Here is a 16,193-nt window from a genome sequence, read left to right as displayed (position 1 = left end):
CATACATCACTACTGGGAAAACCATAGCTTTAACTATACGGACCTTTGTCGGCAAGGTGATGTATCTGCTTTTTAAGATGCTGTCTAGGTTTCCATAAATTACCATATATCATATATCCAACACAAAAAAACAGCGGCAATTTGTTGTTGACAAAAGACAGCTGGACATATAAAGGGCCCCATTGCCTTCAGTAGCTTAGGGCCTCATCAAACCTAAATCCAGCCCCCCTGGATGTGCGCAGCCTTAGGTTCAGCAAGAGATGGAGACTGTGGGGATGTGCTGAAGGCTTTGTAGAAAATGCACTTTTCTGAGCAGAGTTTTGGAGGCTAGTGGCAGCAGACCTTGCAAGAAGGAGCAAATATATCCACCCTTTCTTAGCATGCACAATTTTACTTGCCATGGCACAGGCTCTTGGGGGGGGGGTACCTAGGTGCCAGATTTTGATACCTGCCCCCTTACTGCAGGGCAGAATAGATGCCCGGCTGTGCTCATGCCTCCACAAGCCTGCTGGCTGCTAAGGTGTCAGTAAGTTTAAAAAATAAAGCCAATGTAACCAAATGTCAATAAACACTGCACTTGTGATAATTGTCGAGTTTTGCCTCTCCTCCTCCTCCTTGACCCAGCGACATGGCATTGCTACCTTCCTTGATAGGAACAATGAGTCACATGGATTTCCTGAGGAGTCACTTTCAGAGTGTGAGGTTTTCGATTCCAAACAATGCCAATTAGACGGTCCCCTGACACAAAACAACCACTTTCAAAAGAAAAAAGAAGAAGCCTCTCCCTAAAATAACTGCAAGGAGCTGCTGGGCAGCTTAAAATACACCGCTTGCTTCTTGAAATAGAAGAGGGATGGGAAGAGACTCTCCACATCAGATAACCTGATCCCTGCGTCCCTGAGATTAGCCAGTACCGAAATAAGCCGCAAAAAACAAACAACAAAAAAACCCAACACATTTCCAAAGCTTTATTTTAAAAACTACAAAGAGGATTTCAGAACAACAACCTCAAGCATCTGATTTTCTAGATCAGGGGTCCCTAAACTAAGGCCTGGGGGGGAGATGCGGCCCAATCGCCTTCTAAATCCGGCCCGCGGACCATCCGGGAATCACCATGTTTTTACATGAGTAGAATGTGTCCTTTTAATCTCTGGATTATTTGTGGGGCATAGAAATTTGTTCATTTCCCCCCAAAATATAGTCTGGCCCCCCACAAGGTCTGAGGGACAGTGGACCGGCCCCCTGCTGAAAAAGTTTGCTGACCCCTGTTCTAGATGATTATTAACAGCAGCAACAAACACCCACCCACCGGGATCTGCAAAAAGAAGAAGAAGAGTGGAATGCTCCCTTGATTGGTATTCCATCTACTCCATTGCGTTTCCTTCCCTTCAGTTTTTTAAAACAATCCATCATCATCATCCCATGGCCTTTGAGCATGTTCTTGCCCCCCACAAAAAATTAAAAAGGACCACTCTCCTGAATCTATTGATGCTTGCTCCAGACTGGAGGGAGTTAAGGAGATCTCTGCTTGTATCCCAGCGTCATCCCTTACCAAATACACAATCCAGCCTCTCTCTCTCTCTCTCTCTCTCTCTCTCTCTCTCTCTCTCTCTCTGTGTGTGTGTGTGTGTGTGTGTGTTTTTTTTCTAAAGTTCCTAAGCAGGGTTCCCTATCTACAATGCTATTTCACTGAGTAGCATGGGACAGAACTTTTGGGTGCCCAGGCATCTATACAGCCAGGACGAATCTCGCATCTGCTTGGTGAAAGGGCTCCCTTTGCAAGCACTCCCAATTCAAGGTTTAGCCCTCCGGGAGCAAGTTCTGAAGAGCACAGTGAGATTCCTGAAGATGAAACCATCAGCCTGAGGCTGCCGCTCTCGTCCTCTATGGGAAGAGGCAAGCTACACGTAAACTAAACTGGGTGATTACCGAAAATAGTCTGCTCTCCTTTCTCGCGGCCCCTCGGGTGCATTCCATCTTGATAGCCTTCCATCTCGATCATCCAGTGGCAAAATGTCTTGCCTACAGGTGTGGTTAATATGGCTTCTAAAGTAATTTGTTTGCATATGATACCCCATTAACCTACTTCACGCGGACAAATAAGCTTGGCTCGCGAACTGTGCCGCGTGGGAAAATTGCTTCTTACAAGCCAAGTCAGCCCCGAAGAGCAGCTCCCTTTTGGACTAGAACCTATCGTGGAAGCAAGGTTTTTAAAACTGAGCTGGGTGGACATATGGGAAGAGGAGGAGTATTTTTTCAGGGCACAATGACTTGGTTCGAACATAATATGAATGGCTCGTCCACACTGAAGTTAAATGTGCATTTGAAATTGCTTCTCTCTCTCTCTCTCCTTTGCAGGATCTACACAATGTCCAGCACATGCAAGTGACAACCCACACTTTGTCCCTGCAGACATGCCAAGGATGACCTGAATGGAGCCACTGCCAGTCAGTGTAGGCAATACTAAGTGGGCCAGGAGGTCTGAGTATAAGGCAGTTTTTTCTGTTCCCAAAGTAGCATGAATAAGATCTGAAGGGAAACCACAAAATTCCGCCAGGTAAGAGGTGAATTCACACTTACATCCACTTCTCCTTGGTCGATCACATAGAAGTTGTCTCCTTCGTCTCCTGCAAGGAAACAAAAACAAGTTTTGATGGTTTTCACAAACCATTTCCAAAATGGATACAGCATACTCACGGAACCAGGCAAGAGCTCCCATTTCCAATTTGTGTACTTGGTTATTTCAAAATACCACCACTCCCCCTGTATTCATGATCAACAGGATATCGCTAGAAATCAAAGTATTTCTGCATTTTACTGCATTGCCATCTGGCAAGTAAGCACATGACATGATGAACTGCCAAGTATATAAACTCTCATTAACACATCTTCAATTTCAGCTTTCCTTATTAATTCTGTTTCTAGCAAAGATACTCAGGCAGCTTTTCTCGAGTGAATTAAGGCCAGTACTACAGAAAGCTAGTGTTTAGAGTGCCACACTTGGTACATGGGTGGCGCTGTGGTCTAAACCACAGAGCCTAGGGCTTGCCGATCGGAAGGTAAGTGGTTAGAATCCCCATGGCGGGGTGAGCTCCCGTTGTTCGGTCCCAGCTCCTGCTAACCTAGCAGTTCAAAAGCACGTCAAAGTGCAAGTAGATAAATAGGTACCGCTCTGGCAGGAAGGTAAACGGCGTTTCCGTGCACTGCTCTGGTTCGCCAGAAGGGGCATAGTCATGCTGGCCACATGACCCAGAAGCAAGATGAGCGCCGCAACCCCAGAGTCGGACACGACTGGACCTGATGGTCAGGGGGCCCTTTACCTTTACCTTTACTTTAGAATACAGCCATGGGAAATCCAGAAAGTATAAAACAATGCAGCTACATAAGAACACGAACCATTCCCAAAATATAATTATAATCTAGCCTCTTACTTAGATATGTACCTTAAGCATGTGTACAAACTCAATGAGAGGTGTGAGCTTGCTTTTGCTGGGTAATCTTGTTTATAAGACCTAGAAAATGCTCATCTCCTCATTGACACAAAGAAAGCTTTCTCTCTTCTGATCTTTCATATTTGTCATATTTGTCAGAGTTGAAAATCCCTGCTCACAACAATAGGTTGTGCAGAATTGTAGAACAGCCAGAGGCGTGGATACTGTCCCTGGTTGTATATCCCAACAAAATTATTTTGATACTATACTATACTACGTTGAAATGTTCAAATGCCTATTAATAATAATAATAAATTTTTATTTATACCCCGCCCTCCCCAGTCAAAAACCGGGCTCAGGGCGGCTCACACCAACAAAATTACAATAAAACATAAAAACAATTAATTAAAATACAGATTAAAATACAGTATTAAAATTTAAAATGCAGCCTCATTTCAAGTAGACCATAAATCCAAGCCATGAGGGAGGAAAACAGGGGTCAGACTAAGTCCAACCCAAAGGCCAGGTGGAACAGCTCTGTCTTGCAGGCCCTGCGGAAAGATGACAAATCCCGCAGGGCCCTGGTCTCCTGGGAAAGAGCGTTCCACCAAGTTGGGGCCAATACTGAAAAGGCCCTGGCTCTAGTAGAGGCCAATCTAGCCACCTTATGGCTCGGGATCTCCATAATATTGTTATTTGTGGACCTTAAGGTCCTCCATGGGGCATACCAGGAGAGGCGGTCCCGTAGGTACGAGGGTCCTTGAGCCTTCCCGCCATCTTCTCCTGCCAAACCCTTTGAGAACCATTGGCCAAGGTTCTGGACCAAAGTTGGAAGACCTGTGGCATGTTGTTGAGCTTCAGCTCCAATCAATTTTATTCCCTGTGGCCAATGGCCAAGGATTATGGGAGTTGCAGTACAGCAACTCTTGGAGGACACACTTCCCATCCCTGCTCTAGACCCATGTTTGCACTTGAAAACAGGTCAGAAACCCCCGATGGGTGGCAAGTGGCTGGGGGAGAAGCTAGAACAAGAACAGAAGGCATGGGAAGGTCTACATTCCTATTATCCACTAGAAAAGTCACTCTTTCAGCCCCGCTTTTTGTAGAAGAGAGGCAGCGGCTGAGCTTCAAGGTCACAGCACGTTCCCTATACATGGATGTTCATGGAGCAATGCATTTTCATTTCAGGAAGACATTTCATGCTTCCACCAGACATATCAGGGTGGGACGCTTACCCTGTTGTATGACAGTCTCTCCAGCAATGTGTGTGACAGGGAACATGGCATCAAATATGTCACTGCAAAAGAGAAAGAGACATATTTAGACATCTTCGTCCTCCTCGAAAGCCCTCAGTTCCCCCTGATGTGTGGACTCTTCACATTCAGCATGTAAAGAAGCTGGCGTGTTGTTTAAGGTCGCTTTATTTGTGGTAACTTAATGCAGAGCAGTACACACACACACACACAGAGAGAGAGAGAGAGAGAGAGGGAGAACTGTCAAAATGAAAAATAGTGATTTAGGACAGCTTCTAAAGATTATAAACAGCAACAGCAAAACAATGAACTAGGCAATTAACGTTGGTCCTAGTAACATAAATAACCATTGAAGTTTAGCAATAATAATTTAATAAGAAGAAGTAATTGTAGTTAATTGGAGGTAGGCATTGATGAACCCTTTTGTTTATGTATTTAAGTCTACGATTTGTGGAGATTCATATTCATATCTTCTCATACAACTGAGAACAGGTGGCAACTAATCACTCTCTTTCTGCTTTTCTGGACTTCTTTGAACATCGCCTGTTCTTATTCACATTTATTTTCTTTTTCCCTTGTTGATTTTGTTCAGGAGTTGTCAATCCCCATAATTTAACAAGCTATCCCCATAGACAGGGGCATTCTCTCTCTCTCTCTCTCTCTCTCTCTCTCTCTCCCCCCCCCCCCAGTATTTTGCATATAAAATCCTTGCTGCTAAAAGCATATGAAATAATAATTTCTCTCTGTTGTCTTTGGGAACCAAGACTTTGAGACAGCGAATGCCTCTTTACAGCCTTTAATGACATTCTCATACAAGGAGAAATGTGAACATTTTCGAAACTTGGAATCCTGATGGACGCTGGGATTTCCATGAGTCAGCCCACGCAGTTCATAAGAGGTCTGGACCTACTCAGTGCTGGCGGCAGCTGCCCATCGGGAATGATTGGGCAGAAGGCTGGAAGGCCAACAGTAGGGGGACCCAGAGCCAATGACAAGTGGAGCGTGCTAATTCTTGTCCCCCATCCTCCTCCTTGCTTAGTTCTAATCCCATAATGTTTTATACCACAGAGGTTCTGGTTTATTTCTCTCTCGCTTTTGTTGTGCTATAGCCCTTCCAGACGGCGATAATTTAGCAGCATTGAGGAAAGATCACAGAACAATGAATAAAGCAGAGGAAATCCACCACTAAGGCAGCATTATTGTGTCGATGAAATATTGCAGAACACATGCACAATAAAACACCAGTAGTGAAAGACATGCTTAATACTGTCCGCTTCAAGAAGAACTGCCCAATTGCTTCCTACTGAATCAGCACACAGAACAAGAAGGTGCTGCAAATTCATTTATTGCCACAGGGCGCAGAGAGGTGCATTGTGGGATGCACAGGGTGCATTGTGGGATGCAGAGGGAGGCCGTGTGCACACCCTACATTTAAACCACATGGTTCCCCCAAATAACACGGGGAACTGTAGTTCACCTCACAGAGCTACAGTTCCCAGCACCTTTAACAAACGACAGTTTCCATTATTCCTTGGGGAAGTCGTGTGCTTAAACTGTATGCTTTGAGTTGAATAATGTATAAAAGATGCATAAAAAACATTATTATGTGGAGTGAGAGAAGGGAGGAGGGTTCAGAGAGATCTGTGGTGGATCAGAGAAATGAGACCGCCTGCTCTAGGGTGCTGTGGCAAACAAGAGGTTAAGAAAGCATGGGATAATGAATTAAAATTTCTGGTGATTAATGCAGTGGTGCAGCCCCCTTGAATTATTATTGTTTTAATGGCCTTTGGAGTGATTTGAGTTGCGCACCCCTGGTGTACAGCACATTCCTCAGCATGCCACATGAGCAAGGAGAACAAAGGGAATTCTTATAATAATAAAAATAAATAAAAAGATTCACCCAAATAGCCAGGAGGTCAGCAACTAACCTGTGGCAAATTTTCGCTCCCATATATGGGAAGCTGTGGATTGCAAAATCCCATTATTAGCTTATTTCCTGTCCAGCAGTTCCAAAATTCACTCGCTCAGGCTTGGATCTAGGAAACACCCGGTCATAAAGTTGAACTAGAGGCACTTTTGTTTGCTCCTGAAGAGTTTACTGTATTTTCGTCGGAGAGCCTCGGTTTGATTAAGAGGCAGACAGAGACTCCGCTAGGGGAGCGGCTGGCAGGCTCAAGGCTGCCCCCTGCTGGGGAAGCCACTGTGGGGATGGGGATGCTTCCCAAGGGGCCTCTGGGAATTGATGACCCCACCGCATCCAGCTCCCATTCCAGATGTGGCCAATGAAGATGTGAGGGGATGAGATGGAATGTGCTTATAAGGCTTCCTTTGCCGACTGGAGAGTACGCCCCAATTTCATGGCTAATAGTCATGATGGCTATATATATTACCTCAGACGGCACAGGACTCTGAACACTGGAGAACATGATGGGATAAGTCTACTGCATTCCTGCCCTGCCTGTGGGCAACCCACAGGAATCTTGGTTGGCCACTGTGGCTTTATTTTCTTCCTATGTGGGACTGCTGAAAGGAGAAACGTGTTCAAAGTCACCACAATCCTTATTTTGAAGTGCCCCTCGGAGCCACCGCTTTGTCCCGTCTCTGGTTGGTAGGCCTCAGGGCTCCTGTTAGAAACAAAACGAAGCGGATCCAGCGTCTCTGATTGAAGGCTGGCCCTACCATTGGGCAATTGTGCAGCGGCGACCTCAGGCAGCTGATGTTGGGTGTCTTGGAAAGGCTCCTCTTGGGCCTGTCCTGGAGTCTCCAGCTGCTACAAGATGCTGTGGTGAGACTGTTGATGGAGGAAGATTGGAGCCAGCACGTAACTCTGGTGATCAAAAGTCTGCACTGGCTGCCCGTACACTGTTGGACCAGCTTAAAAATATCCGTATTCATTTACAAGGACCCTTGTATCTTGAGTCCCAACCACGCGAGATCACAGAGCCCAAAAGACGCACATTTTCAGGGTTGTGCTCCCACGGCACCCGAAAACACGCATTTTGGGGTGCCATTTAAGATCGTGGCCCTGAAAAAAGCACTCAGGGGAGAAGCACTTTCTTCTGGGTGAGATCTCAGCACAGAATCCTGCAATATCACAGCAGCCAAAATGGCCGCCATGCTATCATGTGAGAAAACAGGATGTCCCGTTTTCCCCAGGAAACTTGACAACTTGGGTCCAGGATACGTCAAGGATTGCCTGATCTCTTATAGCCCTGCCTGATCACTGAGATCTTGTGCGGAGTGACTGTTAGTGGTTCCCCCATGACACAGGTACACAGCTCGGATCCAACAGTAGCTGCACGTTCAATACTGTGGGCCCAATTTTATGGTCAGATCCCGTCCCGTTCCCCGTTGAACCTCCAGCACTTCTGGATAATCTTTGATCTCATTTCCAGCAGGTCTTTTTAAACTGAAATCGAATTTTAGAGTTTCAACTCATTTTAGGTTGTATTGTACCGGGTCTCCTTTGATTAAGCGATATAAAAATTGTCGAAATAAACAATGAAATAGAAGGCATGAATAAAAGGCCCACGATTGTTAGTCACAGAGTGCATTGTTGTATTTTTACCAGCAGGGAAGGAGAAAACTGTCTGTGAGGTTTTTCTGCTGAGGGTTAGTAGCCAAGGGTACTATGGGAGTGCGCAGCAGGAAGCACCATTTGTCGTTTTACCTCAGGCGAGAAGATGCCTTGGGCTGGCCTTGGCCTGAACTCTGCCCAAACTTGCTCCAGAATCTTCTGCAGTGCGGAAACGCAGGGCTTCCTCAGCTGAGACAACCCTTTGTAAACAAAATTCTCTGAAAATCTGAAAACCGCTACGCAAACATTGGCGTAGGAGCTTATGGCTCCACAGCTGAGTTCTCTGTGAAGGAATTATATATCTTTTCTATTTGTCTGTGAGAGCAATGCCCTTCTTCAGTGTTTCTTTCTTTTCATACATATATTTTTTTAAAAAAAAAAGCTGATGTCTTTAGTTCATGAGAGGTTTGGGGGGGGGCGGGGAGGTAGGGAAGTGCCTGTCACAAATTCATAATTTAAAAACCATTATAATCCTTAGATTAAGGCTTGACAGACCCGACAGGTGTTCTGCATTTTCCTTGCTCTGCTGAACTTTTATTACCCAAGACAAAGGATGTGCCTCCAGGCACCCAACACCCTCAACTGAGCGCACAAGGAGAGCACCTCACAAGAGATGGGGTGGGGCAGGAGCAGTCAAAGCCGCATGTTTATTTGTTCTTTTGTTTATTTATCACCTCTGTTTATTATTATTCCGCCTTCTGAGCCAAAAGATTTTCAGAACAGCATGTGGATGTTGAAGAGGGCAAACAATGTCAAACCAAAAGAGCCCAGATTCGAAGGAGACAGAGGGCCCTATTTCAACCTTCAACTCATTTGTGCAAGGGAAATTGGGGCATGCGCTGGTGAACCCCACATCCAAGCATCTTTACAGCCCTCCGAAAGCTGAAGGGAAACTGCTAAATCAGGCAGCCTCCTGGACCTGGGAAGGCTCCCAGTGCAATTTACAACCCTGCATATGTATTATTATTTAGAATTATATACTGTACCGCTTAATGAAAAAGCTCCTTGGAGGAAAGATGGGGGTACAGATTAAATAAAAACAAAATAAATTGTTGAGTGGGAAAGTGCTGACGCCTCCTGGTTAGCCAATCTAAGAACAAAATACAGGACCTAACAGGCCATTGATCGGATCCTGCAAGTAGGGTTGCCAGGCTCAATAGTGGACAGGACTTCTGTGCCTTTAATTGCCCTGCTCTCTTTTGAGTCTGGAAACCTTAAGGAGAAACCAGCAGACCCTTTGTTTAATTTCCAAGCAAAGGGTCTGCTGATTTCTCTTTAAGGTTTCCAGACTCAAAAGAGAGCAGGGCAATTAAAGGCACAGAAGTCCTGTCCACTATTGAGTCTGGCAACCCTACTTGCAAGCATCGCTGCACATTCTTATGTTCTCTCTCCTCTGTGGACCTCAGGACCAAAGAGCCTGGATAGACTTGGTTAGAGTGTGGTGCTGATAATGCCAAGGTTGCAGGTTCAATCCCGTAAGGGATATGTCATGGGCCAGGAAACAGCTTCACCTGTTGAGCAGCAGCCTGAAGGAGCCGAAGGCAGAGAGACTCCACCTGCTGATGATCAGCCTTCTTGCTCCTGATGAGAACCAGCTGGCTCCAGCTTTCTTAAGCAGGTTTCCCAGCCTCAGTCAGTGGAAACAACATTTGTCGTTCCTGGCCAGACCTTGCTGCTTCTTGTGACCTTGGACTCTTGGCTTCTTTGACCCCCGGACTGTCTGACTATGTGAACTGAGATACTCCTGACCTTAAGACTGGACTGAACCTGGCATATGGACTCTGCCCCCAGGCAAGTACCCCCCTGAGACTTGGCTGCTGGCTGGCCTCTCCTGCCACTGAGCTCTGCTGTGGCTGAGCAGCATGGGACTATGACAGGAGAGCTGCCTATTCCTGCAGTGCAGGGAGTCAGATGGTCTCTTCCAACTCTATAATTTTATGATCTATGAAACCACCATCCTGGTTTGCAGAGCTCTGTTGGTCCATTCTGCCTGGCTTCACACTGTAATCTGAAAACCTTCCCCAAGTCCCTGCGAGGAGGGAGGGTGATTAAGCACAGGAATTGCTGGGTGCTTTTTTGATGCCGTGCTCTACCACGATACATCAAATTCTAAGCAAAAAAAGAAAAAGGCACAAGCATGTAATGTTAAGGTTCGTGTTAGCTAGATGAGCAAAAAGAAGATGGAAGAATTTGTTCAGACACGAAAGTTATATCTACTGGATAGTAACCAAAAATACCCCAGCTGCCTTCTCTAAGAAAATCCAATTTTAGAAGATTTTTCTTTTCATTTTTAATGGATGTGGCTATCAAAGACTTGCTGCAGGTTTTAACATGCAGAGAGCCCTGAAAGCTACTGAAGTTTCTTCTAGAGTTATAAATACCATCACTGTCTTGTAACGCATGTAGTCATTCATACTTATGCAAAGAGGACTGGAAGACTCTGTGTACAGCAAGTGTGTAAATGATGGCACATTAGCTCACCTGGAGAGGTATTTTGGCATATCGTGTCCTCCCTCAAAGAGGGTACGTGTTGCAGTGAGACCTGGCAACCAAACCCTTGTGTTGTGGGTGGGTACGATTGGATAGCCACAACACCCTATTGGTAGGTCCATTGATGCTGGATTCAATCTGACCAATGGGATGCTAGCCAAAATGGATCAAAGGACCTATATATGCTTATGCATGTGACCCTGAGCTTTCTCTCTTGGTCAGTGCATTGGAACACCTGCCCACCTCTCCCTATATTTAGGACTTGTGCACTTGACCTTGCTATGCCATTGTGTGTCGTCTGTCATTGGGACAGGGGCACAGCAGGAATTTCCCCCACTTGGCTGTTTGGCTGGTGCCATTTGGGTTTTACCTGCTGCGTAGCAAATTGCAACAATTTGGTTCAGGTGGTGGGGTGGGGGAACGCTCTCACCATCCCTATCGTATGTGAAGGGTATTCCGTTAATCTAGGGACTCAATGGTTTGGTCAACCCTGCGAGGGGTTGTGCCCATGCCTGAGTCCAGGGGGACATCTGGGTGGTGGACATAGCATGTCCCTGACTTTCTGCCATTCCAAGTGTTCACCCTAGGCTGACCTACGGTAGTGCCCTGGGTCAGTGCTACCTGCAACGGTGCAGGGAGCTAGTTGAACCAGAGCCTATGCAACCACTCACTTGCTGTAATCAATAAAGTTGTGGCCTAAATTCTTCCAAAAACCAAACCAAAATTTGAGTCTTGTCTGAATTTATTTAAGGGGGAGGTTTAAAGGTCTAAACACGCAACAATTCCAGAAGGCTCACGACACATTTCTCCTGAGTAAGACTTTTAAATCACAGTATCACTTCTTACTAAGAAATCCCAGCAGTTACAGGCCTCCCGTGTGTTTGCCTACACTCGGTTAAGTAAATATTGCTGATGCTCCTTTTCAAAAGCTTCCTCCGGGTCTTTCATGCTGAGCACTACAAAGTAGGAAACGTCCCTCCTCGTGTTTGTCTGGAATAAGCTGGCTGCCGATGTCTTCAAATGATAACAACCAGCTCTGAGCAAACATCACATTCACCCTTCACAGCAAGGAGGACAATGGGCATTGCCACCCGGCAAACCACTTAATCCTGAACTTTTGTACTCGGCGCTGCCTTACTCCTTTGGGCTTGAAGCTGAGGGCCCGTTCACACAGGTAGATATGTCACTTTGTTCCTAGATTGTTATATTCACTTCATGGGTTGTTAAGTTGTGGGTAAGCATAGCAGACGACACAGCAATCTCTCCAAAGCAGCTCTTTATTTGGAAGCTGGAACAGAACTGAACTGCATTGCCGAGCTGGCCTGCTTTTATAGAGGCTGGCTCAAACAATGAATCAAACATAATTCAAAGTTCCCTCCTAAAGTTCAATCCTAAAGTTCCCTCCTAAAACAACTGTCGAGGACCTGAGGGAAAACTATATACCCTAATACATAACATGGGTGACATCTGAGCACACGAATTTTATACACTGAAAAGTGTTGTGTTTGAGGGGATGGGAAAGCTCTCTCTCTCTCTCTCTCTCTCTCTCTCTCTCTCTCTCTCTCTCTCTCTCGTTTGTTTCATGATGGCCCAATCGCTCAGGCTCTGGGGATTTAGATTAGCCCTGAATGACTTGGGACCCAATGCTTAAGAACCTCTTTGGGCGCCATGTGCTGGGTGCTCCCTCTGAATGAAGTGAGGTGGGTAAACACCACAGAGTGGGCCTTTCTACTCTTAGCACCTGCTTATGGAGCAGCCTTCCAAAACAGGCTGGCCTGGTGCTATCTTTGTACTCTTTTGGGGTACTCTTTTTGGCTAATATCTTTTTGTTTATCTGGGTCTTTTAGAAAAAACTGACGTAATCAGGGCCTCTCGTTTGTCTTTAAAATTGTTGTTTTATCTGTGGACCAATCTGCACTACACATTTAAAACAGTATTATACCACTTTAAGCAGCACCCTTAACAAACTACAGCTCCCATAATTCTTGGGGGAGGGGGGCATGAGTGTTTAAATTAGTGCTTTTAAATATATATATTTTTATTGAATTTTTTTTTAAAAAAATACAAAATTACAAGTGCACAGAGTGAGGTAAGGCACAAAAAAGAAACAAGAAATAGTACCCATGCAGAAAACAAAACGGAAAAGATATTGTGTACATTGCAAAAAAAGGGGTGGTGGGGTGGGGTGGTGGGTTGTTACTGTAGTGAACCAGACCTTAACCTAATGTAGTATTTGTAAAAATGAAATGGAATTCATCATAGAGTTTTAAATGCATGGTGCGCTTCTGCTTTCAGCTCCTTATCCTCCCAGTTTCACCACCACCCTCTCTACGGGACCGCTTCTCCTGGTATGCCCCGCGGAGGACCTTAAGGTCCACAAACAACAATATTCTGGAGATCCCGAGCCATAAGGTGGTTAGATTGGCCTCTACTAGAGCCAGGGCCTTTTCAGTACTGGCCCCAACTTGGTGGAACGCTCTTTCACAGGAGACCAGGGCCCTGCGGGATTTGTCATCTTTCCGCAGGGCCTGCAAGACAGAGCTGTTCCGCCTGGCCTTTGGGTTGGACTTAGTCTGACCCCTGCGTTTTTCCTCCCTCATGGCTTGAATTTGGCTACTCAAAATGAGGCTGCATTTTAAATTTTAATACTGTATTTTAATCTGTATTTTAATTAATTGCTTTTTATGTTTTATTGTAATTTTATTGGTGTGAGCCGCCCTGAGCCCGGTTCTGACTGAGGAGGGCGGGGTATAAATAAAATTTTATTATTAATTATTATTATGTTTCAGTCCAGGATCCACATTCATCTGAGTGCCCTTCCAAGGAACACATGCCCATGGTAGACTGGGCCAGAGGCTAAACCAGGAAGAGCAACGTACAGAAGTTTTACCTCAGTACTGGCCGTTTCCATGCACACTCCCACACCCCTCTCATCTGAACCCCTGGGCCATCCCGTATAGGGAAGGTTTTTTTATTTAAAAAAATGTTTTATTATGTTTATATATATATTGCAAGTGGCTGGGGCAACCCAGCAAGCTGTGTGAGGTATAAATAGTAAAATTATCATTCTGGAATGGGACGTCCCTATTTTCATCGGAGAAATGTTGGAGGGCATGCCCTCTATCCAGGCAACCAAGAGGCATCATGGGAGTCCACAGATACATTCCTGTCACGGGGAAACTCAAGGAAGGAGTGAATCGGGGCCAGTAGGTAGTGTGACTGGAGAAGGCGAGTGGCCTGAGTAGAGAGAGTTTGTATTTGATATCCCGCTTTATCACTACCCGAAGGAGTCTCAAAGCGGCTAACATTCTCCTTTCCCTTCCTCCCCCACAACAAACACTCTGTGAGGTGGGTGGGGCTGAGAGACTTCAGAGAAGTGTGACTAGCCCAAGGTCACCAGCAGCTGCATGTGGAGGAGCGGAGACGCGAACCCGGTTCCCCAGATTACGAGTCTACCGCTCTTAACCACTACACCACACTAGAGCCCAGAGGTCTAGGAGGCTGCAACTGGCCCTGGGCCCGAGGTTCCCCAGCACTGGCCCCTGGCCCTAGATTTAGGTATGGCTCCCCACAGCCCGCACCAGGCCCCCATGCAGGCTGAATGCCAGCAACGTGATTTACACTTTTGTACTAGGATCAATGAAGGCCTTCCAACGCAGTTTCAAAAAATTGCTTGTAATGGGAGTCTTGCTTTCCTTACGAAATGGCGGGCATTAATGAGCCCAATTTATTCAGTAGTCCTGTTATGTATTGGTCTACCCACCATTTTACAAGTCCCAATTAGCTTCAGGATGTGTGTATCTCCTGCTTATCTGTCCCCAAGAGCTTAGCAGCAGTGGATGTTGGGCTCTCAAATGTCATGGCGCCCTGTGCAGGCAAAAATTCAGCACCCCCGGGCCCTGCCTCTCTCGCCCCGTTCTGCAGCATTGTTTTGGCGCCCCCGGCAGCGTGGCACCAGGTGCAACCGCACCAGTCGCACCACCCTAAAAATGCCTCTTTACTTAGTTCCATATCTGCATGTGTGAAGGAGCTGAGAAATGTATGCAGGCCCTGGTGGGCACATGTTTACCTCGTGACGCCCTCATGACTGGCCCGTGACGAGAGAGCCTGTTTTACTCTAACAACATTGTTCTGAAAACCTATTTTTTCCCTCCCCTCCCCGCCCCAGATGGCAAATCCATTGAATGTTTTGTTGTTTTAATTGGTAGCAGTTGTACAGCACCCAAATTGAATGTAGCACCTCCTTTTTTTCAGGGGTTTAGCACTTCACACACAGGAGTCGGCTCAGACAGATGCAGGCCTATACGCCTGACTGCCAGTTTTCACCGCCTGCCCTCCTTTTTTTGTTGTTTTCAAATGATAAAGCAGCTGAACGGCTTTGCCAGGACACTTCCCCACCTGCCAGGATTTTACTGGCTGGACCAGAATTTCATCCTCATGCATAGCTGCCAGAACAGAAGGATGGAAAGCCAGAAAAAGTCTATGCTCGGTGCTTTCATTATAAACTTCTTCTAGAAGCTGTGCTTTTAAAAAAATAAAAATAAAAAATAGCACTCTTGGGTACTCTCCGCACATGTTTGGAGACAGCCCTAACAGATTAGCCAGCTGATTAAAGAAATTTAAAGCTGCAGTCTTTAATATGCATTGAACACATTTGGACTGAGGCCCAAACTACATGCTACATAGCTTTATGGCTAGGGGCCTGATCCAGATCAGGAGCCAAGCATAAGAATATAAGAAGAGCCTTGCCAGTCCAGGATTATGTTCTCACAGTGACCAACCAAATGGTTGTGGGTAAACCAGCAAGCAGAACCTAATACAGACTTTAAGCCTTTACCCCCACTGACACCCCCATCCACTGTAGTCCCACTCCACAGAGGGGATCCATGCCTGCAATTTGCAGGGCCAGATAGAGAGCCTGAAGTTGTCCACCCTGCCCTAGATCCCACCAGTTAGAGACCCACCACTGCAATACAAAATATACATCACTTGGCTTGATCTGCCTCAACCATTCTCTCCCAAATGAAAATGCAAGACTTGATACATAAGATAGACGAGGCAGTTTTATGAGCACCTGCTACTTTAAATTTCAGATAATTAATGTGCCGTGATTTTGTTGGGTTATAAATACCAACCTAGTAAACATGATGCTATTTTAATCAAGCTGCCTCTGTATTACACTTAAGAAACTAAAAGACTCAGGTGGTTGGGGTGAGGGATAATGACAACTATTTATTGATTCTTGGTTTTCATGTCCCATTTTTATATTTTCATAGGAAGGGTATCTAATGTGCATTTGATACTGCCTTTCAATAAAAGCAGAATACAGTATACTTCTGGCTCATCCCCTTGAGTTGGGGACACTGATTTTAAGGTGGTTTCATTCCTATTTACAAGGTAGCATTGAATGACTGTGACTCAGCCCTCCATCCCTGGGTGACT

The 16,193-nt window shown here is 45.7% G+C and overlaps 1 protein-coding gene across 4 annotated transcripts in view; it reads right to left on the bottom strand.

The window, feature by feature from the left end:
* The window catches only part of PRKAR1B (protein kinase cAMP-dependent type I regulatory subunit beta), a 152,572-nt gene that overhangs the window by 91,240 nt on the left and 45,139 nt on the right, over window positions 1-16,193 (bottom strand). For all 4 annotated transcript variants that reach the window (XR_004693528.2, XM_060282444.1, XM_035130525.2 and 1 more), the window contains 2 exons: window positions 4,667-4,728; window positions 2,581-2,627 (listed from right to left, as the gene is read on the bottom strand). Coding sequence is in view for 3 of the 4 variants with exons in the window: in XM_060282444.1 (XP_060138427.1) it covers window positions 2,581-2,627; window positions 4,667-4,728 (109 nt within the window). In the remaining variant the exon portion in view is untranslated. The remainder of the gene's footprint in view (window positions 1-2,580; window positions 2,628-4,666; window positions 4,729-16,193) is intronic.

This window comes from Zootoca vivipara, chromosome 14, assembly GCF_963506605.1.
Source record: "Zootoca vivipara chromosome 14, rZooViv1.1, whole genome shotgun sequence".
NCBI classification, from domain to species: domain Eukaryota; kingdom Metazoa; phylum Chordata; class Lepidosauria; order Squamata; family Lacertidae; genus Zootoca; species Zootoca vivipara.
Note: the sequence above shows the minus strand (reverse complement) of the source record. Positions and strands in the feature narration are given on the sequence as shown.